This window comes from Callorhinus ursinus, unplaced genomic scaffold (genome assembly GCF_003265705.2).
Source record: "Callorhinus ursinus isolate GAN/ISIS: 27379988/994484 unplaced genomic scaffold, GSC_fseal_2.0 scaffold3, whole genome shotgun sequence".
NCBI lineage: Eukaryota > Metazoa > Chordata > Mammalia > Carnivora > Otariidae > Callorhinus > Callorhinus ursinus.
The window spans coordinates 59668878-59695372 of record NW_027397065.1 but is presented as its reverse complement, the minus strand read 5'-3'; the positions used below and the strand labels follow the sequence as shown (position 1 = coordinate 59695372).

General features: G+C 41.6%; 1 protein-coding gene across 8 annotated transcripts in view; it reads left to right on the top strand.

The window, feature by feature from the left end:
- The window catches only part of GHR (growth hormone receptor), a 257534-nt gene that overhangs the window by 106467 nt on the left and 124572 nt on the right, over positions 1 to 26495 (top strand). For 7 of the 8 annotated variants that reach the window (XM_073890948.1, XM_073890949.1, XM_073890947.1 and 4 more), the window contains exon 2: positions 14506 to 14586. In XM_073890948.1, the coding sequence (XP_073747049.1) occupies positions 14517 to 14586 (70 nt within the window). In that variant the 5' untranslated portion in view covers positions 14506 to 14516. Of the gene's footprint in view, positions 1 to 14505; positions 14587 to 26495 lie in introns of those variants that run through there. The other variant, XM_073890945.1, reaches the window with a different exon arrangement.

Sequence of the window (26495 nt, the reverse complement as noted above, 5' to 3'; positions counted from 1 at the left end):
AAAAGGCTGAGAACTCATTTATTCCACAAACAGTTCATCTTGTGATGTCAATACTTTGACACGATTTATGGCAGAAGTTGAAGAATATCAGTGTGGAGTTACAGAAGAGTGAACACTTGTTTCAGGGGAGTGTAGAAGGCTTCATGGAGGTGGTGATGTTTGAGCATGATTTTTAAGCATAAGTAGGTTTGTGATTTGTCTAGCAGCAGACTTGAAAGTAAAGGAAGATAGACCATGAGGGAGGTTGTTTCACGTGTGAAAAAAAAAAAAAGGCAGAGAAGAGGCAGTGGGGCTAGGATTGGGGCAGGAGGAGCTACATTCCAGAGAGAATCCTGAGGTAGAATCACCCTCTTACAGCATCAAGTTACTTGTGAGAAGGGATGGCGTAACCAAAGTATCTAGTTCAGGTAACTGCAAGTCACTCATCAAGCAAGATAAAGAACTGTGAGGGATGAGGCTGTTTGTTCCTGAGGCAGGGATTGGGGGCAGGTAGGAGATACTGACTTCACTCCAGACAGGAGTTATTTCAGATGCTTCTGGGCATCCAGAGGTATTCCCTGTGTCTGAGGAACCTGCTCTCTAGTTCTTTAGCATTTACATGAAGCTCCATGTAAACTGCCATCCTGGGGATTCCCTGGAGCTTTCCTTCCTCATTGGGAAGTAAAGTTTTCATTGGTAACATGATCACAGGTGATTGGATATAAACAATTCCTTTGAATCACTTCTCAGTTTGAAAGGTGAATATTGTATTACTGTTCTACAAGATGTGAAATCATTGAACTCACTCCAACAGATTACAGTGGAAAGGCATTGAAGTGTTTGTTTCTTTGATGTTTTGGTAGGTGGACAGTCTCTGTGAAATGATTCACGGTTTGGCTTAGCCTGCTAGTTCCAGTCTTCATCCACCAGCCAAATGATTTAGGAGAAACGTGGCCAGGCCATTGAATTTAGTTTCCTGAGTTATGCTGTGGTGATCCCATTGGGTGGTAAACATAAGGCTCCTGGGAATTGAATGTTTAATTCAAAGGACTGAAAACAAGCTCTCCTGAGCCAAGATGTTAGATATAAGGACATGTTACAAAAATAGACTCTACTTTCCCCTTCCACACCACCTTTTCCTCCATAAAACACATGCTGCTTGTCCTTATCTACCCCCCCACCGTCCTATTCTGTTGTAGATTTTTACCTTGGTTTTGATTTACCTTCCCATTGACACATCATCTGTTTTTTAATTCCCTGGTTAGATCTGAGGTTAAGATGAGAAACAAGACCAGCAAACTGATTCAGACAGGTTCTCTCAGGCTTTCTTACTTTCCCTGGGATCATCTCATGTCCAGATTTATGTGTTCAGAAAAAAAATTGCATCAGTTGACCCAGAGGTGATCAGACTCTAGGGGCCCAGTTTATACTAGCCAAACTCAAGAGATGGACCAATATACCAGAATACCAATTCATTCATTTATTCTCCATTTCAGCTGTCAGGCAATTTCATTTCAGCTGGTTATTGTTTTTTTAGAAAGAGAGGAAACCCAGAAAGCAAAATAAGAATCAGAAGGTAATTTGGCAATTGTAGAGTTGGAATAGAGGGAACTGAATGACTTCAGGCAAGAGCATCACCAAGCTCTGAGAGATTATTGTACCTGTTTCTGTACTGAGACATTCTTGTGGGCTGATTAAAGCACTCTTGGCCAGGGGTAGTTGGAGGAGACAAAGTCACAGATTATTTACTAATTTTTTAGCATTTCTCATCCATCATTAATTGATTGGACTAGATTGCCTCTCAAGTCACAAAATTTCTTTTTTTTTTGCCCATAATTATTTTTTTTCTCAGATTTTTATTTAAATTCAAGTTAGTTAACATATAGCATAATACTGGTTTCAGGAATAGAATTTAGTGATCCATCACTTAAATATAACACCCAGTGTTCATCACAACAAGTGCCCTCTTAATACCCATCACCCATCTAGCCCATCACCCACCCACCTCCCGCCATCAACCCTCACTTTGTTCTCTATCATTAAGAGTCTCTTATGGTTTGCTTCCCTCTCTTTCTTCTTTTTCTTTCTCTTTTTTTTTCCCTTCCATTATGTTCATCTGCTTTGTTCCCTAAATTCCACATATGAGTGAGATCATATGGTATTTGTCTTTCTCTGACTGGCTTATTTTGCTTAGCATAATACATTCTAGTCCCATCTACATCATTGCAAATGGCAAGAGTTCATTACTTTTTATGACTGAGTAATATTCCATTGTGTGTGTGTGTGTGTGTGTGTGTGTGTGTGTGTATCACATATTCTTTATCCATTCATCAGTTGATGGACACTTGGGCTCTTTCCACAGTTTGGCTCTGGTTGATAATGCTGCTATAAACATTGGGGCGTATGTACCCCTTTGAATCTGTATTTTTGTATCCTTTGGGTAAGTAAATACATAGCAGTGCAATTGCTGGATTGTAGGGTAGCTCTATTTTTAACTTTTTGAGAAACCTCCATACTGTTTTCCAGAGTCGCTGCACCAGTTTGCATTCCCACCAATAGTATAAGACGGTTCCCCTTTCTCTGCATCCTCACCAACATCTCTTGTTTCCTGGGTTGTTAATTTTAGCCATTCTGACAGGTATGAGGTGGTATCTCATCATGGTTTTGATTTATATTTCCCTGATGATGAGTGATGTTGAGCATATTTTCATGTGTCTGTTAGCCTTCTGGATGTCTTCTTCCGAAAAATGTCTATTCATGTCTTCTGCCGTTTATTAACTGGATTATTTGTTTTTTGGGTGTTGAGTTTGGTAAGTTCTTTATATATTTTGGATACTAACCCTTTGTCAGATATGTCATTTGCAAATATCTTCTCCCATTCTGTAGGCTGTCTTTTAGTTTTGTTAATTGTTTCCTTTGCTGTGCAGAAGTTTTTTATCTTGATGAAGTCACAATAGTTCATTTTTGCTTTTGTTTCCCTTGCCTTTGGAGACGTGTCTAACAAGAAGTTGTTGCAGCCGAGGTCACAGAGGTTGCTGCCTGTTTTCTCCTCTAAGATTTTAATGGTTTCCTGTCTCACATTTAGGTCTTTCATCCATTTTGAATTTACTTTTGTGTATGGTGTAAGAAAGTGGTCCAGTTTCGTTCTTCTGCATGTTGCTCTCCAGTTTTTCCAACACCATTTGTCAAAGAGACTGTATTTTTTTCCATTGGATATTCTTTCCTGTTTTGTTAAAGATTAATTGACCATACAGTTGTGGGTCTATTTCTGGGTTTTCTATTCTGTTCCATTGATCTGTGTGTCTGTTTTGTGCCAGTACCATACTGCCTTGATGTCAAGTCACAAACTTCTTTGCTCTGCTAAAAGGCCCTTCTCCAGTTGGACATGTTTCAACTGTGACTGGATAATAATCTTCCTGATTAATATTTAGGAAGTCAACCTTGGACTCTATAATGGACTTTTAGAGGTTGTATTAGTTTTCTATTGCTTCCATAACCAATTATCATAAATATATTGATTTGTGACAACACCCATTGATTACTTCACAGTTATGAGGTAAGAAGTCTGGGCACAGCATGCATGGCTCAGCTGAATTCTCTGCTTAGAGAATGCTGAAATCGAAATATTTTTTAGGGTTTTGTTACCTTCTGGAGGCTCTGGGGATAAATTTGCTTCTAAGCTCCTTGAGGTTGCTAACCCAATTCAATTCCTTGACATCAGAGGACTGTCTTCCCAGTTTCCTTGCTGGCTGTCAGCTAGGAGTCAGTTTTTGCTCCCAGAGTCCGCCTGCCTTAATCTCCAGCTTTCTGTGCTGCCCCCTCCAGCAACAGCACATCAAATCCCTCTCAGATTTCTCATCTCTCTGACTTCCTCTTCTGCCACATCTCACTGATTACTTCTGCTTTTACAGGCTAATTACATTGACTCACCTCAGTAATCTAGGATAATCTCCCTATTTTAAAATCAGTTGATTAGTAACCTTAATTACATCTACAGAGCTCCTCCAGAGAAGTACCTAAATTGGTATTTGATTGAAAAACCAGAGATGGTCATCTTGAGGGGACCTCATGAGCAACACTTTGAAATAATGTTTTGTCATTACTTGAGTGATCTTATCTGTGAATGGCTGATTTCATCCATTACGTGTATTCTCTTTATCTTGCCATTTCATGGGATAATATTTTCTTTTCCTACCTTTATATTTAGTATTTCATCCACTTGCCATAGGAAGTCTTCTATTGCAAAAATTACCCTTATTGGTTGACTAAATGGGAAAGATTGATTTTCTTTTTCTTCTCCCTCCACTCAGCTGAGGAAGGCTCCCTGGGGTGTATGAGCACTATTTTCACAAACTGAAAAATCATAGCACATTTGGTTTGTACTCAGCCCTTGCTGCACTTTAAAATCTCATAGCAAATGTTAAGGGATTAATACTCAGGCCCCACCACAGAGATTCTAATTTATCTATAAAACGAGGTCATTTTTTTTTTTTTTCAGTTTCCCACATGGTTCTTCCTTCCCACATGCAGTCAAGGCTGGGAACTATTGATACGCTCCAAACCTTCTGTTTTGGAGATAAGGAAGCTGAGGCGGTGATTAGGTGACTGCCCGACTTACGAGTCAGGCCATGTTGGGCTGGCACCTGGCCATGGGATTGCTCACTCCTTCTCTAGGAGAAATGATTTGCTGGACATCTCATAACTAGTGACAGATCTGGTACTCTGGGCCAGATTTGTGCCCCAAACAAAAGGTTTATGTTTTAACTATATGTAGATTTCAGTACCCAGTGATTACCTGCAAAACGAATGTGAGAGAGATCTAGAACATCCTGCCTCTTGCTTCAGTAGCAAGACTATTTCTTTCCAGGAATTGAAGAAACTATTAGACCTTGCAAAATAACTGTTTTAAAGGTCATTGCTCAGCAGCTTGACTTGCTCATGAGCAATAAGCACAGATATGTTCTGGCCTAGCCAGGGAGCTAGCCACATGGACATCCACAGTCTCTTGGTGTCCCAGAGCTGCATGCTGCCATGTGGTCGCCACTTAGCTGCATGTGACTCTGGAACACTTGAAGTCTGGCTAGCGCCAGTTGTGATGTGCTGTGTGAAATACTCACTAGGTTCAAAGATTCCATATGAAAAAAGGAGTGTAAAATATCTCAATACTTTTCATATCACCTATATGAGGAAATGGTAGTATTTTGGATATATTGAGTTGAATAAGATATATGATTAAAATAGATTTTATGGTTACCAGGAAATTTAAAAGTACACACGTGGCTGGCACTTGTGTCTTACATTATATTTCTGTGACACAGCACTGTTTTTGAGGGCATTTTCTATTCAAGCTATTAACAATGAATGGTCCAAGTCCGGCTGTGACACCTCCCGTGATCTCGTAGAGTGAAGTGGTATATTCTACACTTCCTGGAGCTGAGATGTGACATTGATCTGCCCAGTGTCTGCCATCTATTTGGCAGCCAGTTGGTCTGGCCAAATAGACTTCTTTCTATTTATATATTTATATATTTATATATATATGGGCTTAGAGGAGGCGGGCCAGGCGCTGGGGATGCCCCCATGTCATGGTAAGAGCACACTTTATAGCTCTTAAGTAATGTACCCAAAAGTAGACCAGGTGCTCTTGGAGACTCTAAGGCCTAGAGGTGAATATTATATCCCTTGAGCAATACTCCTAAAGAAACTGCTGTGTCAGCATTTATGAATTATTACCGTGCTTGACAGGTCTGGAGCACTGAAAATCCTGTGGTGTCTGCCCCTGTCCATAATTCAAATCCAAACTTTACTCCTTCTCTTTTTCTTACTGTCTGTAGCTTTTTCTGCCTCACTCGTACCCCCCTGCTCATATGCTTAGTCAGCCTAGTTTCACATGTATGAAGAAGCATGGGAAGGGGAAGGCAGGCTTTGGAGACCTCAAACATGGTTCTAACTGTCTGAGGGATTCACTTAACCTCTCAAAGTTCCTCTATACTTTTACTTTCTCAATTTGAAAATGAGGCTGTCTTTCGCAGGGTCTGTGCAAACGTCGAGAGAAATAAGACTCCTGGCAGACTTATTCATTGGGCAGATTTTAGAGTAGGCATCTACCCTGTGTCAGGCCCAAGGCTAGTTGTTGGGGATCTAGTGAGTGAGTGAGTGAAGCACACCTACGGCCCCCAGTTGCTCACAGCTAAAAGAAGAGAAGGCCAAGGTGCCTGGCAACATCAGGGCAGGAGTAGTTCTCAGTGAATGGCAAATTTCATTACACCGCACAGCATGGGATTTGGCTTATCACAAAATCTTGGGATGGGGTGCAGACAGGGCAACTGAAGCCCACGGTGATTAAGTGCCTGCCTGAGTTACCGAGTCAGGCCGTGTTGGGCTGGCACCCCGGGCATGGGATTGCTGACTCCTTCTCTAGAAATGCTTCGTCCAGAAGATCACATTGCCTCACTCTTGGTTTCTCAACTTGTTTACCTTAAAAGAACAAGTTCATTTTGGACATGATAAAAGGAAAGAAAAGTTTCTCCCAATCTTTGCTCTGTATGTTATCTGGGTCTGCTAGTAGCTCCTTTTAGCACACTATGAGTTATTGTACTAATTATTATCAGATTATCATCTCATCAAGATAATAATGTTTGTGCTTGAAGACTTCATTCTATGAGATCATGTCTTCAACAGCTTATCTATGTTCTATTAAATTAGGTAGAACAAAGCCAATTTCCATCTGAGAGTTTGAAAGAAGCTCCAACATCTTTAACTTTGTTTAAAGCATATTCCCCATGTTATATATGATCTATCACAGTAATAAAAAAATAGATTTAAAAAAGAGCCACTTGTGAAAAGAGAGAGAAACAGCAGAAATTCAGTAAGGAGTTTGTGTTTTCAAATACTGTTTTGGAAAAAAATGACTTGGTAGGGGCAGTGATGTAAAGGATGACATAAAAAGGAACATATTCAAATAAGCACCTATGCAATTGATTTCTCTTCCATGTGAGAGTCACTCCTGCCTTGTGAATCGGTGGGTGCACCACATGAATCAAGCTGGGTGAGTCTGGCGGTCATCCGCAAGCATAGTCGCTGCAGTGAGGTATTGCAAAGTGCCACTGAGTCATACTGACCTCAAACAGAATGCCCCATGTGCCGAGAACATCCACTCCCAGCAGGGTACCCCTGCACACCAAAATAGGAGCAGCACTAAGCACTTAGTGCTGAAAAGGCCTGTATTTTTTTCACTTCTCCAGAGAGGAGCAGGTGAAGACCTAAATTCCTGTAATCCAGCTGCCTTTTGTATTCTCATAGGGAGAGTCCTAGCTTCAAGCCAAGTGTCTCATCACTGGAATTCATCTACCCTATTTTCAGCTCTAGAAATCCATGATTCACAAAACAAATGATCCGGACCCAGTAGCAACAGCAGATGAGATCGTCGTGACAGATGAAATCAGTCTCTAGATTATTTCCCACAATCGGGCCTCCGTTTTGAAGGTGCATAATTGCCGTACACCTAAGCAAAACTGAGCAGCCTTTCCACCTTAGCCTAGGAGACACACACATTACATTGTGATGCTTCTTCCTTTTCCTTGGACCCTTATGTGATGTAAGTGCATGGTTGGAGAAGGGAGTCTTCTATGTTGTGGCTACCCAAGAACCCATTTGCTGATTGCTTTACCTGCCACCTCCCTAGGCTTCCATGTCATGGTATATAAATTAGGGCCCCACTCCCCATCCACACCATGGAAACATTATCAAACATAGTCTATTACTGGTATCAGAAAGACTCTGATAACGTATTTACTGGATATATGCAGAGGGCATGCTAAATGTTTTGAATAAATCAACTCATTTAATCTCCTCCTGATTTTCCTAGGAAAAAGGTAATAATATTCTCATCCTTATATTAGAGAAAAGTGAACAGGTTTGGTAAATCCAGGATTTGAACCTAGCTCTCTCTGACTCCAGAACACACGCTCTTAACCCCAAGCTCACTCCCTCTGTAAATGAAGATCAAGGATGGCATTTATGGTGGAGGCTGATGTTAATTTCTAAAGACTTGGGAAAATATCTGTCAGTGATCATTAACTGAATATGATCAGCGAACAGTGGTACAGATGGTATCAAGTGAAATCAGGTGTCCAGGGTTCACTCAGTAGTACTGTCTCTTACCTCTTGTATCTGTGTCAGCAGATTGCTTAATCTTTGTACCTGTTACCTACATGGAGCCTAGATAGCATCATTCACTTCCCCACCTGCTGGTGTGCTGGGTCCAGTTTGAACTGGCTTGTGAATCCACGTTCACTGACTTCAGGGAATCCAGGTTCGGTGACTTGGTAACTTAAAATCAGCCTTGGTGGAGGTATTTATACCACAGAAACTGGTCAGTGCTACAGTCATGGTCCTTCTCTCTTTCTCTCTCTCTCTCTCTTTAATTCCAGAGAGACAACTGTTACACATTTATCAGTGCACCACTGTCTATGACTCAAAGAGAGATACAGTATGAATTGTCACCCTTCTAAAGGTAAACAAAGGCATACTGGGTACCCTTAAAAAAAAACCCAAATATAATCATGCCTAATTCTTCAGTCCCCATCATTCTGCATTTGGGATGACCTCTTAAAATGTAACTGTAAAGATGTTATATGTCATTAGAAGTACAAAATTGTGTATTATTGTTTCTCTTACAAAAACATATATGCCCACTGTAACAGTTTAATGTTTCTGAATGCAAGTACAGACATGCAAACCATAAAATATATATATATCAGTGTTGTCAAAGAGAAATATAAAATATAATGCAAGCCACATGTGTGACTTTAAATTTCCTGCTGGTCACATTTAAAAAAATAAAAAGAAATAGGGATTGCTAGTTTTCAATAATATGTTTATTTAACCCAGCAATCCAAAATATGAGTTTAACCTATCGTAAACATAGACCTTGTTGAAATATTTTGCATGCCTTTTTTGTACCAAGCCCTCAAAACCCATGTATGTTTTACACTTACAGCACATCTTAATTTGAATGCTAAATTTGCATCAGAGAGACTTGATCTGTATTTAGATTTAATAAAATCTACAGCTGAAAAACTAGATTCCTATCAACCTGTTTTGTATATACTTAATTAAATGCTTAATTAAAATAATTAAAATTACATAAAAATTTAGCCTATTTAATTCCTCAGTTGCATTAGCCACATTTCCAGTGCTCGGTGGCCAGCGCAGGTACATACGATCTATGCTTTAAATGTTTTATTAAAAAGGCAATTTATTATATACACTACTCCCAAAGGCCTTTTTTCCCCTCATACATTACACATTTAAAATAATTTTCCATCCTGTATTCCCCACTGGATCCTGAGAAGGGAAAAATCTCAGCGAAAGTAGGTATGTCAGTAATGTCTGTGAACATTTTCTCTCTCACTAATTGGAAAGAAAGAAATTGACCTAAGGCAGTTTGGATCTGACCAATTTTCAAATGACCAGCACCATAAAAAGGGGGTAATAACATGAGAAAAATGCAAACTAGTCAAATAAATGCCGGGTACTAATTAGAATGGGTCATTTCAAATACCCTTTTGGATTCGCCTCTTTTTCAATGTCGAGTTCTTAGAACAGCTTCACCGGGAAATCAACTAGATTCGGTTTTGCAATATTTCATTGCTAATGAACACCTGCATCAGAAAGTACACATTTATTAGGTTATCTAACTAGAGTCTTGGTTTTGCAATATAAACAATTCTGCTTCTGTGGGGATTTTTTAATCAGCTCTTACTTTTTTGGTATCAGGATAGCTAGACCAGTAAAACAAAAAATTGGTAAAATATTATTTCTATCAATTCAGCTGCCATATTGGTATTTTGCCTTTGTTAAGGCAAACGACAAGTTCCTCAATCTATCTTATTATTCTATCTATATATTAATATGCTGATGTCATTCTTCTAGGGATGCTGTTGACCACTTTCCTTTTAAATGCTTGATACAAATCAGAGGTTCTAGGTGGCTTCGGGTGGTGATTCCTTTTGTCTTTGCCAAATTACAAACCAGATAGGAGCACATTTTCCCCTATATGGCTTAACATACTTTATATTACTTTTAATAAAGTTAATGTGGGGGTTCTTCATGAAATAGCCTAGTCTTCATATTAAACTCATCTGGTACTCATCATCTCTTTGTAAATCTCTGAAATCCGGTAATGACTCCCCTCCCTCTTTCAGTCTTTGGTCTCCTACCTGCAGCTTTCCACCAGACATTTCTTACACTTCCACAAGTCTTTAAATCACTATTAAATCACTTTAATACCAAACATCCCAAGACAGTCTTGTAATCTTCTCATTCCTGAACAACTCAGATCCCAAAATCCTGATTTCTATCAATAGTGCCATCTTTCATCCACACATACACTATATACTCATTCATTTGTGATAGGCATGTTTTCTTTATCATCTCCTGTATCCAGTCATTGCCAAATCTTGTCGGTATTTCTCAGTGATACCAGGTTAAGAAAGTATGAGGAGCAGATTTATCCTAAGAAAAATCCACTTTGCACATGCTTTCCTTATCCCAAAACTCCCAGTGACTTTCTGATTAATATGAGTTGAACTGGGGAGGCACCTGGGTGGCGCAGTCAGTTGAGCATCGGGCTCTTAATTTTGGCTCAGGTCGTGATCTCAGGGTCCTGGGATAGTGGGATCCAGCTTCTGCCCTTCCCTGTACTCTGAGTTCAGCAGGGTGTCTGCTTGGGGACTTGTCTCCCTCTCCCTCTACTCCTCCCCCGAGCTCATGCTACATAAATAAATAATAAATAAATAATTAATAAATAAATATATCTATCTTTTTAAAAAATATCTGAGTTGAACTGCTGTTTTGGTCTAGTCCTCCCTTACCAACCCAATGTTATTCCCCTTTATTCATAATTTCAAACCTTGTTCTCTCTCTCACCTCCACCTACTGCCCTGAACTAATCAGACCCAGAGCCATACCTTTGTATTTGCACCATCTGAGTTTTTACCCGTAATGCAAGTTTACACCCCTCCCTCACTATTCCTTACCTATCATAATCTTCTCTGTCATTTAGTTCTAATTTTAAGCCCCTCAGTTCAGTGGTGATTTTTTTTTCCCCACTCTGATCTTTCTTTCATTTTTAGGTATGCTTCCTCTTTTCCCAATTTCATTTGCCTATCTTGCCTAATTCTTGAGGTAAAGAACCGTGATTTTGATTGCTTTTGTATTCTCCAGTATGCCCTGCACAATTCTAGGAGTTCAACAAATTCTTGCTAATTTTAAAATAAAGAGAATTGAACTAATTCCTTTCTTGGCCTGGAGTTGGTTATAACATGTTGGAAAAAATATTATATTTAATCTCCATCTCTTCTCATGTGTTTTTGTCCTGTTTTATAGCCAAGGAATAAAAGTCAGTATATCACAGGCCTAACTGTAATTTAGAGTCTCCTCTGCTGGGCAGTTTGCAGAATTAAAACTCACACCAGCTGATTACACTGCTTTTCAGCTGGCTCTCCCTTGAGGAAGTTGCGGGGGGGGGGGGGCAAAATGCCTCAGGCTTTGAAAGTGGAAATGGTGTGAGTTCCATTATGCAAGAATGGAAGCTTGTCTCCCCTACCCAACCACCGCCCCACCCCAAATGAAAATCTTGCCGTGAGGCTATAGCCAAAGAATGCATATAAATATCAGTAGAAATTTAGAGAGGTATTTTCCCTAGAAAAACCTTGCAAACTTAAAAACCCAGTAGGCTAAGGTACATTTGGTAGATTCCTCTGGACAGTACCTGCCTCTACATAGAGACTTATATTGGGGAAGGGGAATAATGGGACTTTGTCCTGCTCACATCTGGCTCATTATCGACAGACGACCCTGAAGTTTCACACTTCGTATGTTGACACTTTGTCCTCTCCTGGGGACGTTTTCTCCCAGCTAACACCTAACAAAGAAGGATCCCCTTATCTAGAAGCTGCCATAGGGAGTTCTGCAAAACGGAAGGGGGCAACTTCCAGTGAAATCGAACAGAATGTCCATCAGCCTAGTTGTGTGCTGGCCCTGGGGACAGTTCACTAGGGGACTACTTTGACAGTCAGCCCCACTGAGCCAGCAACTGTGGAAGCAGAGTTTTAGTCTTGTATGAAACAGTGAGCTCTTCCTGAATCCGGCCACACCTCTCCATCCTCTTTGCTACCTAGTTGGAGCTCGGGCTAGGGCCCTATGCAGTACTCTCAGTTCAGTGCTGCAGTGAATGGTTCTCAGCTCCTATTTGGGAGAATGGCAGTTTTAAAAAGCTCCTTTTCTGCTGTAGGAGTGTGCAAACAGATTTCTGGTTGATTTTGCTTTAAGATTCTGATTTGTTTGTCTCATTGTATGAGATAGAATGCGTGCTATCGAGATAGGTTGTTGATCATTTGGATCATAGGTTGTTGATTCATTTGCAGACAGCAACTTTCAAAAGTTTGGGGATGGGAGGGAGTCATCTACTATTCATCTGAAGCAAAATTCACTTGTCTTGGGCATCTGCCAAGTATCTTTGAAATATTTGAAGAGGCGACTTCCAAACCAGCGAAAGCAGCCTTCTGAGCAATGCAAACCTATTCATATCTTTATTCAGTTGGGAAGCCAAAATCCCTGCCTAGGAATTAGAATTCTGTTACAACCTGATATCCAGAGAACAAGTGCCAAGGGAGGTTTCTTCACCTGACACTAAGTGCATTGGGAGATTGCTAGTAAAACTAACACTATATATAGAGCCCAGTTCCTCCATGCTTTTCCGACTTAAAAGAAAATACTTTAAAAATAAATTTTAAAAGGAAATATCCAGTTAACAACAGGATGGCATTTTCAGCCTTTAGCATATTTATTTTTAGTCTCTTTACGTATTTCTGCTGGAGGCTTCAAGTTCAGATCACATGGCCTATTCACCCCCTAGTAAAGGATCTAAGGAGAGAGATGCTCCAAGGTTCACATTTGCAAAGTAGATGAGGCTGATGCAAGGCCATTAGCTCGGAGCCTTCCAGGTTAGGAATTTAAAACATGGATGTTACGATAACTGTAACCCACATTTGTGTGAACTCTCATAATTGGCCAAGTGCATTCACGTGCGGTGTCACACTCAGTTCTGCCCGTTTCTCCAGGGGACAGTGTTTGAGGGTGCTCTTTAGGCATTTGGCATGCACATGCATATTCAGACACAGGAAGATGCTCAGTTGATGATGTAGAGATGTGTATTCTTAGAATTTTTTAAGAACATAAAATCATATGGAACAAAAAAAGAAATGATGGGCCCTCCACTATCTAGAAATGAAAGTATGAAATACCACATTTGATGCCTATTCAGAATTACCCGGCCATTACCGGGGACCACACCATTCATTCCATTACCCACGAGAACAAATGTTCTTGTTCATCATTTCAGCCTGATTAGGGGTAATGAGAAGGGCTCTTTCATTATCGTCAAGAATATACAATAGTGAAAATGAGGCCAGAGGGAGGCCCTGGAGGAGAGCCCAGGGCGATGATCAGGTATGCCTGAGTGATGTGTAAGTAATGTAATTTTATGGAAATCGTACGGCTAAGCTTTAAAGGAGTTGGCCTTCATTGTTAGATGTAGCAGCAGCCCTCCAAAGGACAGTGTGCTGAGTTCAATTTAGACCAGCCCAAACATGCCTCTTCAGAGATCCTAGAAGTGGACCCCTGGATTATTGATTCCAAAGCAGCTTATTTCCTCCAGGTAAAGGCACGTGCTGGCTGAGGCATGATCTGCTCCGCTGTTCATCAGACTGAAGGGATTCAGGTGTGGCCACACTGTGGCTATCTGTGGCCACATATAGCTAGCAAGGCTGCGAACTGACCTTTCTTTGAGTCTGGGATGTTCGCGTTCCCTGGCCTTTCGGAGCCACACTCCTCCTAAAACAGAAAACCCAGGACACCAGGTATCCTAAGGAGGGCCACCTCGGCAGCAGAGATGTTTTGTAGTCTTTTTGCTTCTCGCCTTCTCCTTTCTGCTGTCTTTCTAGCTAAACCTCCCCATGACGGCTCATTAGTACACTCTTCTGAGTATGAGTTGCGCTCTTTTATTCACTGGGAAACACACTGGAGAAGTCTTCCTATTACAAGCGGGTTGTTGTGTTTTTCCTTTTACGGCCTGTCCAGCTCAAGGCCCTATGCTTGGTGATACTGCTGACGACTTTTTCTATTTCCAGATCAAGTTAAAGTGAAACCACACTGGCCCTGTTATTGAAGCACCTTGTGGCGAGGTGCTTCTAGGGCTTTTGGCCAGGGTGTGAAAATCGCTAGTGTCCTTGTTATTTCCTGAGGCAAGCACCCATGGGAAGTAGAATTTATTATAAACCTACTGTTTGCCCTCATGAAAAGTACAACAATACGAGACTCTGGGGCAATGAGAGATGTACTAGGACTCCTTTGAGAACTGACACGCATGTCAGCTCATTCATGGTTTAGCCAGTTTTTAAACAGTATGCAATGACAGTGGTCTGCTTTGGCTTTATCATATTCTTTTTTGTGTGATTGCAGGTCCTACAGGTATGGATCTCTGGCAGCTGCTGTTGACCTTGGCAGTGGCAGGCTCAGGCAATGCTGTTTCTGGGAGTGAAGGTGAGTTCTGCTCTCCCATTCCCACCCCAGTGTTTTGAAATAACACTGAACTCTATTTGTTAAATGTAAGTTCTTTGGATGATTTAATTCAAAGAGGTAAGTTCTTAAGTAACAGCAAATAGGAAACTTGTCTTAGCTTTAAAATCATAAGCTAGGAGGACTTTTCTGTGGGTGTTTTAGGAGGAATACAATTTTGGCGTCTAATGTTTGCACATCAAAAATAAATGCTGCAAATCATGCTGAGGGCATTTATACTGAAGGCAAGCCAAGTCTCTTGGTCCTAGGAGAGATAGTGCAATTGCACTGGAGGGTTGGTTATTAACCTACTGATCACTCTGCTCGTCTGTGACTAAGGATATCATCCCCTATTTCCAGAGCTCAAAATTAAGGTCTCTGAATCATATTCTCTGAGAGTGGAAATTGCAGGTTTCAAATAAATTTCACCTCTCACGCTCTGGGTGATTACCGTTTGGCAAAGTTTGAAGGAAGACACAACTGAAAATAGTTGAATAATGTACTCAGAACTCATGAGTTCCTTGGCTGTCTCTATAATTCTCCTTCCTTTTTTATGCCACCTTCCTCATGGAGAAGTCTCAGTACACTCAAACATATGTCTCATAGCAGAAATAACTGGAAAAGGAAAGAGTAATGAAAGAGAATGAGAAGAAGGATTTTTCTGTCCAAAAAAGGAAACTGTGCTTATAAAGGGGTGGGAGACTTTTTAAAAGATTGTCTTTAAAAGATTATTTGATTTGTTTTCCTGGCTCGGGCATCAACATAAGAAATAAACTATTTCTCCCATGCTGTAACCCCACATTCAGTTGTTGCTTTAAGAGTAGCTGATTCCCCTACTCACTGGGCAACTCATGTTGGAAAACACAGTTTAACAGCAGAGGTAGTGCCTTAAGATGTCCTCCCTGACCTTTGAGCCAAAAATAAATCTGTAGTAGTGAGCTGCTGAGGGCGACCAGAGTAAAAAAAAAAAAAAAAAAAGGGGGGGGGTAAAATATGTTATTTTATCTTTTAAAGCAATTTAAAAATATTTATAGAAAAGAAGTCATAATTGTTTGAAATATTTTTGGGTCTCTCTGGTGTTATAATGTCAACATTATGCAAGTCAAACATGGAGAGAATTGCAGGCTCCATTTCAGCAGCTTTTCCCATGGCTGGTTTTAGACCCTGGTTCTGAGCCAAACAATTACAGCTGAGATCCTCGGCTGTTCCAAAGTCATGGTGGTTTAATCTCTACTTTCTTCATTAAGGTGGCTTTCACTCCACTGGGCAAGCCTTGAGGAATTTAAAAAACCTGTGAAATGAAAAGTATGGCAAAGGAAATCTTTAAAGAAAATTAAAAATGTATCCCCAGCTAAAGGCGAGAGCTCAAGTTACATTTAGACCTAGAGTCTGCAAAGAGCATCTATTTCAGCTGCTTTGACATTTTAGCTTTGACATAAACCTTTAACTCCATAAGGAGAGTGGAGAAAACACCATTAACTGGTTTTCTGTTTGCTTTTTGTTTTGCTTTTTGATAGTTTTTTGTTTGCTTGGTCTGTTTGGGGGTAGCAGAGATAAGAAAATGCAATGGCTTACGGCAAACAAATCATGTAGCCTACCAGTACTTACACATAAGTAATTTAGCAAAGGAAAACATTTCTTTCTCCTCCTTTTTTTTTTTTTAAGTTAGTGGGCTAACCCAAATTCTTTTGGATTATGTGGCTACTCGAGTTCTACCTTAAAATGGCCTGCTATTGTTACGGATGAGTATGATGTTTCCATAGAAGGTGTAGATGAGAGACACCTGGGTGCCTCAGACGGTTAAGCGTCTGCCTTCGGCTCAGGTCATGATCCCAGGGTCCTGGGATCGAGTCCCACATCAGGCTCCCTGCTCAGTGGGGAGCCTGCTTCTCCCTCTGCTGCCCCCACACCCCTCCCCCCGCTTGTGCTCTATCTCTCCCTCTCTCTCTCTGTCAAATAAATAAATAAAATCTTTAAAAAAAGAGGTGTAGATGAACATGTTTGAACATGAGCGTGCACACATGTGAGTGTGTTTACCAGTTCTGGCATTTACTGGTGAAATCTGCCAAAGTGATCACATGACATAACATGGCTTGAATCTCAGATGGCATTCAGGGGCCATGCGGTTCTTCCTCTGCCAGTTCTGAATGGTAGCCAATTTTTTTTTTTTTTATGTTCTCTCCCATTGTATAAGGCAGAATGAAAATATAGGTAAGGATTTAAAACAAAACAAAACACTACCGTAGTTCTACCAGCCATTCATTTGAATTCAGTTTGGCCAGGGAAAGAGGTGAGACTACGGAATAAGGGATCTGGAAGGTATGACCTGGAGTAGAGTCTCCCACGAGATGGTAAAGGATGACAGGTCTGTATGCTTAGGGAAGGTTGGCACTTGAAGCCTGGGGCAGGGTTTTTCTTGCTGGGGCAGATGAGCAGTTAGAAATAAACTGCCCCGAGGATTTTTCATTATGTCTAATTGCCCCATCGGAAATTTAATGAGAACTCAACATCAAAATGTGCCCCATTGTGTTAGTTCAAGTCTTCTAATAGGTGCTCTCTCTTTGTCTTCCATCCTTAATGTTAGTTCCTCCAAAGATTAAAAGGTACCACATCCTTCTGTATCAGTCAAGGTAAAAATTTACCCTAGGAGTGAGATGCCATGTCCTAAAGGAATCAGGATCCTCAAAATAATGTTCTTGGTATCTCTTTGAACATTTTTTATAAACCTGTGCAAACTGATACAGCACTTATGTGGGGCCGGGGGGAGACACCTCTGTTCTCATTGCTAACAGATAGGAAATAATGACCCAGTGGAAGGAACATTGTATTTTTTTAAAAAATAAGCCTTACCCCCTTCCAGTGGGTCTCCACAGAGCCCTGGGAGGTTGCCAAGACACAGAAGATACATATCAAGCAAGTATTAGATTCATGGTTGTAGTTGGTAAACAGTAAATGGTGTGCCTATTACATGTTTTCAAGAAGGAAATAGTTCCAGGCATTCTAGTCACACTGGGAGTGAAAACAAAAAACCACCACAGACCTTTAGATTGCTGCAGTCTTTACTGTACCAAGAACAAGAAGAAATCTTTCAGTCTATTCTCATGCTATGGCCTGAGTCCCTGTATGTACATCAGCAACCCTGGGTCACTGAGTCCTCGCGGGATCACAAACCACTTTGACACTGGAGTTCAGCAGGGCATAGTCAGCCAGGTTGAGGAGCCCCTGGCCTTATCTTTTGGAATGTTGCCAGTGGAGGAGATGAGCACAGACCTCTGCAGATGGTGACACAAAACAGTCTTTCATCGGGTTTTTACTGAGCACTTTTCTGGATTCAAGGATGGATTTTAAATTTATGTTCCTACCTTTAGAGAGCCCATGGTTTACAGAAGAGAAGACAGATGAGTAAACATCATTTAATTGTGATCCCCTTGGGTTATTAAAGAGTTTTAAACAGGGTAATAATACTGTTAGGTTTTCACTTGGGAAATAATACTGGCAATAGGATGAACGTGGATTTGAGAGAGATGAATGTAGAGGAAGATGATTGTAATAGGTCAGGAGAGAGATGATATAAATGTGACCATTGTAAAAAATAGATGGATCACAGAGATGTTGAGGAGCCAGAATCACCCATACTTGGAGTCCAGGTACGTGTGGGTTTTTGACTTCAGGAACTGTCAGAGCTTTCTTCCTCCATCCGTTTCTAAGTTCTCATCTTTGTAGTTAACGTTATCAACATCAGCAATGACTCACTTTTAATACAGTGAAGTCTCAGAACACAGCTCAGCCTATTAGCAATGAAGTAGTCCTTGCAGGGAGCAGCTCTGTAGGGGAGGAGACGTCCTGAGACTGATGGAGCCGTGGGCCATTTCCCAACACTCCTGCCCGTCCTCGCTCGGGTCCCACGGCTGTCGTCCCACCTCCGCAGTGTGGCTGGCGTATGGCTTAGGCCCCTGTGCCCCGAGGGTCCGCAGAGGGGTAAAGGCCTGGCTCCCTCCCTGTGCCATCTCTGGACATGCATGACTCTATCCTGAGACCTGGAACATACCAGCCCCAGATATTGTATCATCACCAGGCTCTATACTGACCTCACAGAGTGCAATAAAGTATATGCTGGATAAGTTGGCAGCAGCGAAGCTTTGCGCTGGGCAGAATCTGGGGTTCGGTGAGGCTTGCACGCAGCTAAGTGACTCACCCCTGCAAAGCAGCTGGTAGGGCGAGTGAGTAGGTTTGTGCCTCAGCTAATGAGTAAATAAAAGGACTGGGACCACCGAAGAAGAACGCGAACGTTGAATGTTAATTCACGCATGCCCGTGACCGACTGCACTTCTAGTCTTCCACCTCGGACCCCAACTCTGGGCATGAGCCAGTCTTGGTATGCACAACGTCTCCCCACCACTTTGGTTCAGTGGCCTAAACTGGGGCTACTCTCACGGGGTCGACAGGAACGAGGTTGACATGATGGATATCCTGTTCAGGGACATACCGGGTTTTCTGCCTCTGGTTGGAGGCTAGCCCGGGTTTGGCTGTCACAGGCGTCCGCCCAGCTGGGAGCCGCCCAGCCAGCCTCTGCCTGGGTTCGCCCTCCAGGACATGGGACCCAGCCTCCCTCAACCACCCAGCACCTTTTCCCTCGAAAACCCTCTTGGAAAGAACCTGTGGCCAGTGATTTTGTCCTCTCTGTGAATTTAAGTCAAGGAGTTATTTTCCCAGAGTTAATTCTGTTTAAACCTTAACTTTACTCTCTATACAGTAAAGAGTGTTAGGCATTTCAGAGCCATCAACGAAGGCATCTTGTAAGGCCTCGCCCCTGCTGCTTACACCCGCCAGCTTACCCAGATCCTGTGCTTCTCACTTGTTGTCAGGCAGTCCCCAGCAGCTACGACCCTCACCTTCCACCCTCCTGTTTGGGTTTTTCTGGCACTTGCCTGGGTGTTTACGTAATGCTGTCAACAGTGTCATTCTCAAACCCAAAGAGAAGCTTCCTCGTGATCTGTAGTGAGCAGCGTAAAGGCGGTAATGATGTGTAACATAAACACACTTTGAAATCTGATGCAGTGACCATACAAAGAGAGGATTCTGTGCTGCCCTGGCTGGTGGTTAGTGCACAGACTGCAGGGCCCAGGGGCTTGGAGCCCTTCTTCGGCGTCAGCTGCAAATCACAGTTTTCTCTGGTCCGTATTTCTCAAACCCGTTCAAATGAACCCACAGGATTTCCCCAGATATATCTATTGGGAATCTCTGTTTCTATTATATAACACCTTGCTGACCTTGAGCCTTCACCTTCACTAATTACGGTATCTTCATTACTTTTTCTTGACAGGTTTGCAGCTATTAGAACATGGTGGATCATGTCCCAACCATGGAGGAAATGTTTCAGGATGTCGTTAGTAGAATCTCTCACCAACAGGCTGGACAAAGGGGTGGGAGTAGGAGGTGGGCTCAGGGCATAGGAGAAGTGACATTTGCTTTGCGTCCCTCTTCTAAATGAGGTTGTAATGACACCTGTGTTTCAAGTTGTGTGACAAAGTCAGGACCGAGCTTGAAATGGGCAATTTAATTGTTTTCAAATGATTGGCAAAGTGACCCCTGTGTACCCTGTGTAATAAAGTATCATGGATTTAAAACTCACTAAACCTTAACATCCAGAAAGGAAGTTTTGTTCGTCCCTGTACCCCTCCTCCTCCAGCACTCTGACACATAGAGTAGATCTTCACTGATCTGTGGAGTGAATGAATGAATCAGAATGTAAATTCTGATCTGCCGCGTCTCCAGTCACAGCCCACAGTTGTTACTAGTGCTCTGTTATCTCAGAGGACTGAATTAGGAGCCCCTTCCAGTGGGAGGGGTCTGGAAATAGCCGTGTAGCTATGGAAGCTAGAACTAGTGGCCTCAAGAAGCCCCAAGCATCCCTGTGCCCTACCCTCAGCCCTGATCTGTAGGCTTTCTCTGTGGATGGAATGATCTCGTTTTTCTGCTGTATAGTTCAGATGCCATCAAGGCCAGAACTCTGCTGTATGCACTGATGCCTAAGAGCCCAATGCCCTTCCTAAGTCTTGCCAACCTTTTTCCAAGTAACTGAACTCTGTACCCCATGCACCAGCCACTGGCTAATATCCTGCATTGAAAGAACCAGTCACCCAGCACCAAACCTCTGATACCACATTCATCTGTGCCCCACCTACCTGATTAAATCACCTCAAATATTGACAGACAGAGAGAGGTATTATGAGACCTGCAGATCCCAAATCCAAGTTTTCTCTGCCCCTTTGGACATTGACCTTCAGATTACAAAAACTCTGATTAGAGATTATATGGAAAACTGGATCAGTTTTCCCTGTTCCTTTCCTTAAATATCAGGTCTTTCCAATTTTCCAGTGAAAACCCATCTTGAAGTACAAAGCCCTCAGAATTAAAAATCAAAGTTATATTGCTAAAATCCTTGGTTTCTTAATCTCTGAATATGAAAAAACTGGTATTTTCTGTATTCTCTGACCTTTTAGTAAAACCTTGCAAATTTGTGGAACCAGAAATCATGTTTAGAGCATTTGACTTCTGAACAGCCATGTGCTATGTGTAAGAATTAGCAGATTCACATCATTGGATAATTAGTTGGTGATGCTGACCACTCTGTACTTTGGGGAGCCTTGGCCTCCCCAAAAATAAGAGGTCATTTTTTAAGGAAAGGACCATTTTGTGGCTGCATAACATTTAGGACATATCCTCCCTTCTCCTCTACCCAGCCGTTGATCCAGCTGCTTCCTTGGTTGGAGCAAAAGGCACCATGCTTTTCTTGACAATAGCTGGCGATGGAAGAATGTGTTGTGGCAGGAGCAGGAGAACAGGGAAATGGGCAGGAGTCCGTCCAAGAGCCCTGCTCCACATCAGGGCAGTTTGGCCAGATCTAGCAAGGAGTAGAATGCAGCAGAGTCTCCAAGGGGCCATGCTCCTCTGACAGCCCTGGCTGGGCTTACAAACTGGTGTATGACTGTGCCCAGCTGCCCATGTGAGTTGTGCCAGCACCATATTCTCTGGATGTTTGCTCTGAACTTCATAAGCACAGTTGACTAACTCTCCTACCCTTTGCTGTCATTAAGCCTGACTTCCTGGGAAAGCTCTGATTGAGGAATAGAAGAGCTAGATTAATTTCTGTGCATACCCTGGCTGTAATCTGTGTGTCAAACTCATGTTTATTATAGCCATTATGAATGTGAAAGGCAGAAGTGTGGCTACTCTCTGTATGCCCTGACTGTCTTGTCTGATTTCCATGGATGGGTGCTAAAAACTTGGATTCCTAGGTCTAAAAAAAGTTACCTTGAGGGAAAAATAGACTATGAAGCACTTTCTTTAGCATGAAGTGTATCTAAAATACTCTTCCCTGTTGAATTTAGGGATTTCTCCAACATGTTGGTTGGGAGTAGGTTGCTATGAATCCAAAGTCAGAGCCTCTGGTGTGGGGAGGGTCAACTGATGCCTCAGAGCAGAAGGTAGAAGGAAAAGACTGAAACTCCAGGCTGTCATGAGACCGGCTGCCTCTCAGCCCACAGTGGGTATTCAACTGTAGTTAGTTGGTAGGAGCCCAGTTTGATTTGCATTTGATTTGTTTTGGCAAGATGTCCCTCTGGTGCTGTGATCCTGCCTTGGCTATCGCTTCCTTGAGGCAGCAGCAATCAGCCAGAAGCTTAGACTGTGAGAGGGTTGAGGGAACCCAGGGAGGAACTCCCTGAGAAGAGGAGAGGTTGATCAGGTGGCCTTGGCTGATACCCAGAGAACCTATGGAGAACCTACAACCTGCAGAACCTACAGAGAACCTGCTTGGGGGGAAGGGTCCGTAAGCAAGTCTCTGTACCAGTCGTATCAGACTCCTGTTTCTTTCTTCTCTCATCATGAGGAGAAGCAGTCCAGATTAGGGATTTCAGAGTATTGATCTTGAACTTTGTCAGAACTGGGTTTGAAATGCAGCTCTGCCATTTATGAGTGACAATATATGCCTAGAAGAAGCAGTGCAGTTGCGCAAGAAAGTTTTGGAAGCCAATTATAGTAATGCCTTCGGAAAACTGTTGAGAAGAGGATTCTAATGTTTAAGATGTTTTCAACAATAGAACCAATGTTGTAGCATAGACTTCTATTAAATGAGATACTTCTGTATTTATCGTTTTTACAATGAATGTTCAGAGTAGAAGTTTGATTAAAAAAAACCTTAGTGCTCTAGTTCTTGTATTTTTAATAAAATTAAATTTGACCAAGTCAGCAAGTGGGTCTGTAGTGAGTTGACTCTGATGCTGGTAGTGATACTGGGCAACTCAGTTCAGGTCAATGACACTGAGCATTTGCTGCGTGGCAGACACAATGTCAGGAGGAATGAGACCGGGTCCCCAGGTTCGTTACTAGGTGAACTAGGGATGTGGAGACACCAAATTAAAACAAATTCACTGCAATAATTACATAGAAGCATTTTAGTGGCTCCATATTTTAAAGATTTTATTTATTGGAGAGAGAGGGAGAGACAGAGCACAAGTGGAGGGAGAAACATAGGGAGAGGGACAAGCAGACTCCATGCTGAGCATGGAGCCTGACTTGGGGGCTCCACGGGGTGGGGCTCGATCCCATGACCCTGAGATAATGACCTGAGCCGAAATCAAGGGTCAGATGCTTAACAGACTGAGCCACCCAGGCGCCCTGAGTGGCTTCAGTTTAAGTACCTTATACTTGTTACCTCAGTTACTCTTCACAGCAATGCTAAGAGGAAGTTCCGTTATTACCCTTAGGGAAGGAACCAAGAATAATTACTTAACTAGTTTACAAAGCTAATGAGGGCAAAAGTGAGAGTCCAGTCAGAGCACACACTACACTGCCTCTCAGGTACTAGGATTCTCCTGGTGGCTAACTAACTATAATACCTCTGTAGGAATTTCATCTCATTCCTGGAGGCTGCTGGTTACCTGATCAGCCTATGAAAGAACCTTAGTTATATTATGTCAAAAAGACAGGAGGTGATTCCAGGAACTACTTCAGTAAAGCCTTTAGATTCAGGGTCGTTACATTTAATGCAGTACTCAGACCTCATTATTTCACATATAAAATATATTATTTACATAATATATATATTATTTCTATAATAAATGGTATATTTATAATTTATAATTATATAATATACATAATATAAATTATCTCATATATAATATAAATTATATATTTATATATAAATTGATATAACAGCTGATGAGGTATGGGTAATTTTCTCAAATGGGCATGTCTTCCTGAGGCTAAATCAGTAGCCAAAGTTCATGGGGACAGGAACCACCCCTTCTCCTTTGGAAAAAACTCTGTGAAAAGTACCTCCTGGGTCACTGAACCCTCTCATGCTGTCCAGTCCTGTCATCCACACGGCTCTCCCCTCATTGTTGTAGAGAGGTACAAGGACTGCTTATGAAATCAACTCTGGGTTTTCTCTTCTGTATTATTCACGGGTATTCACATATTCTTTACGAATGCAGAAGCCGTCAAAGTAAAGGGAATCTGTCTGCTCTCTCTACCAAATGTTTCTGGGGTTAGACTACACACAGACACTCTTTGCCATATACTTTTGGCTGTTTCTAAATCTACCCTTCCTTACCCAAAGTTTTACCTTTCATAGGACAAACATACCCTATTTTGCAGATAGGACTTATGTTTGGGTGAGCATTGTTCTTATGCCATTCTTCTGAAAGGACTTGTACCTATAAGTCAGTGGTGGGGAAACTGAGCTTATAAGAACAAGAGCCTTCAGTTCACTGGGATTTTTTATGTTGCTTTCTTAGGAGAAAGGGGCAAGGTGTCGGAAAAGAAAAACTGTATCAAGAAACTATTTAAACCAAATTTGGAATGTCTTCTTGGCCGTTAGTGATCCCATCTAATAGTGTCGGGGGGGGAAATATCATTAATTAATCAGCAACCTTGGTTATGAATCTAGTTCTATCAGTAATCAGCTCTTTGGTTCTGGGCAAAAGCTCTTAATTTCTCTAAATTCAATTGCTTGTCTATTAGTAGAACTTTCAGAGAAAAAATATCTAATCTGTCCCTTTCAACTCCAAAATTATGTTTTCTATTATTTCTTAAATATGGATGTGGTACTCTGGAACAGATTCCCTCCTACCAAGCCCTACCTTCAGTCCTTTGTGATAGACCTTCTTCTTCTGGGCTTTTTTTTTTTTAATAAGTGACTAGAGTGCAGACAAGGAAGGCAGGCTCATCACATCTGCAAACGTAAAGCTAAAGGTAGCTAATGTGCTGAATGACAGACGTAGGCTTCAGAGTATCTTGACAGCCTACGGTAGGGGGCCAAAACTACCGAGATAAAATTTGATAGGGATAAATGTAAAGTCCTGTGTCTAGGTTTAAGAAAATTAACTTCACGATTGAAGGATGTGAGATTCCTGGCTTACAGCAAGTCCTTTGTAAAAGACTTGGTTATTTAGTTCATTGCAAATATAGGTAACTAACCTATTCTGATGTAGCTGCCAAAGGAAACTCAGGCTGCTTTGTTAGAAATGGAAGGTCTGGGGACACCTGGGTGGCTCAGTCGGTTAAGCGTCTGCCTTCAGCTCAGGTCATGATCCCAGGGTCCTGGGATCAAGTCCCACATCAGACTCCCTGCTCGGTGGGGAGTCTGTTTCTCCCTTCCCCCTGCTCGTGATCTCTCACTCTCTCTCAAATAAATAAAAATAATAAAAAATAAAAATTTAGAAAAAGAAACGGAGGATCTAGAACAAGGAAGGCGCCAGTCCTCTGGACTCTGCACTGGCCACAACATATCTAGAAGAGTCTGGTGAGTTGCAGACACCAAGATTTAAGAAGGATGTTGACAGACCAGGACAAAACAGACTTAATGGTGTAGACGTGAGATCCTGTGAAAGGAACTAGTGATGTTCAGTCTGAGGGTGATGAAGGGGCAATGGCAAGATGTTTGTTTTTAAAATGTATCATCTTGAGGAGGGCTTGAACCAATTCCGTATTTATTTTTTTATTATGTTCAGTTAGCCAACCTATAGTACATCATTACTTTTTGATGCAGTGTTCAACAGTTCATTAGTTGCATATAACACCCAGTGCTCATCACAACACGTGCCCTCCTTCATACCCATCACCTGGGGATTATGCTAAGTGAAATAAGTCGACCAATTCTGTTTTTATCGCGTGGCAAAGTAATATGCCATAAATATAGACTTTGGGAATCAAACATATGCACGTATGAATTTCAGCTCAACCTGTTTCAAGTCTGGAAATCTCAGCAAATGATCTTCTCAGCACTTCCGTTTCTCATCTTAAAATAAAGATAATAATCCTTGCTCATAAAATTATCCATGAGAATTAAGCAAGATAGCATGTTAAGGAGGTGGCATGGTTCCCTGTAAGAGTTAGGTTTTCAGTAAAGCCTAATCTTGTCTTTGTTTACCTTTTCTTCAGAAGGGGAAGAACAGGGACAATTAGGTTGATGTTCAAGAAAGTACTCTGTGCCAAGTCTAATTATCCCAAAGTAGGATGAATTAATAGGTCAGAGAGGGCTGGGATTAAGGTGTGGGAGTGTGGAGCTAACTTGCCAAGGCACTCTGGTGCCGTATTCTTGTTCAAACACAGCTTCATTTAATAAATCATTTTGATTTTACACAGTGGGTTTCCAGGTATGATTTCATGTGAATAAATAATTGAGAAAAATAAAAATGGGCGGAAAATCTGGGTAATATGATCCCTAAGATTCCTCTATTCTCCCTGATCCATGGTCTTCTGCGTTGTTGAAATTGATATTTACCAAAACCTGTAGTTTATTGCTGAAGACTGAGTTATTAAAGATCTACATGTGTTACTCTATTACACCTACTAAGTTAGGGAATCTTTTTGCAAGTTATAGAAAGATA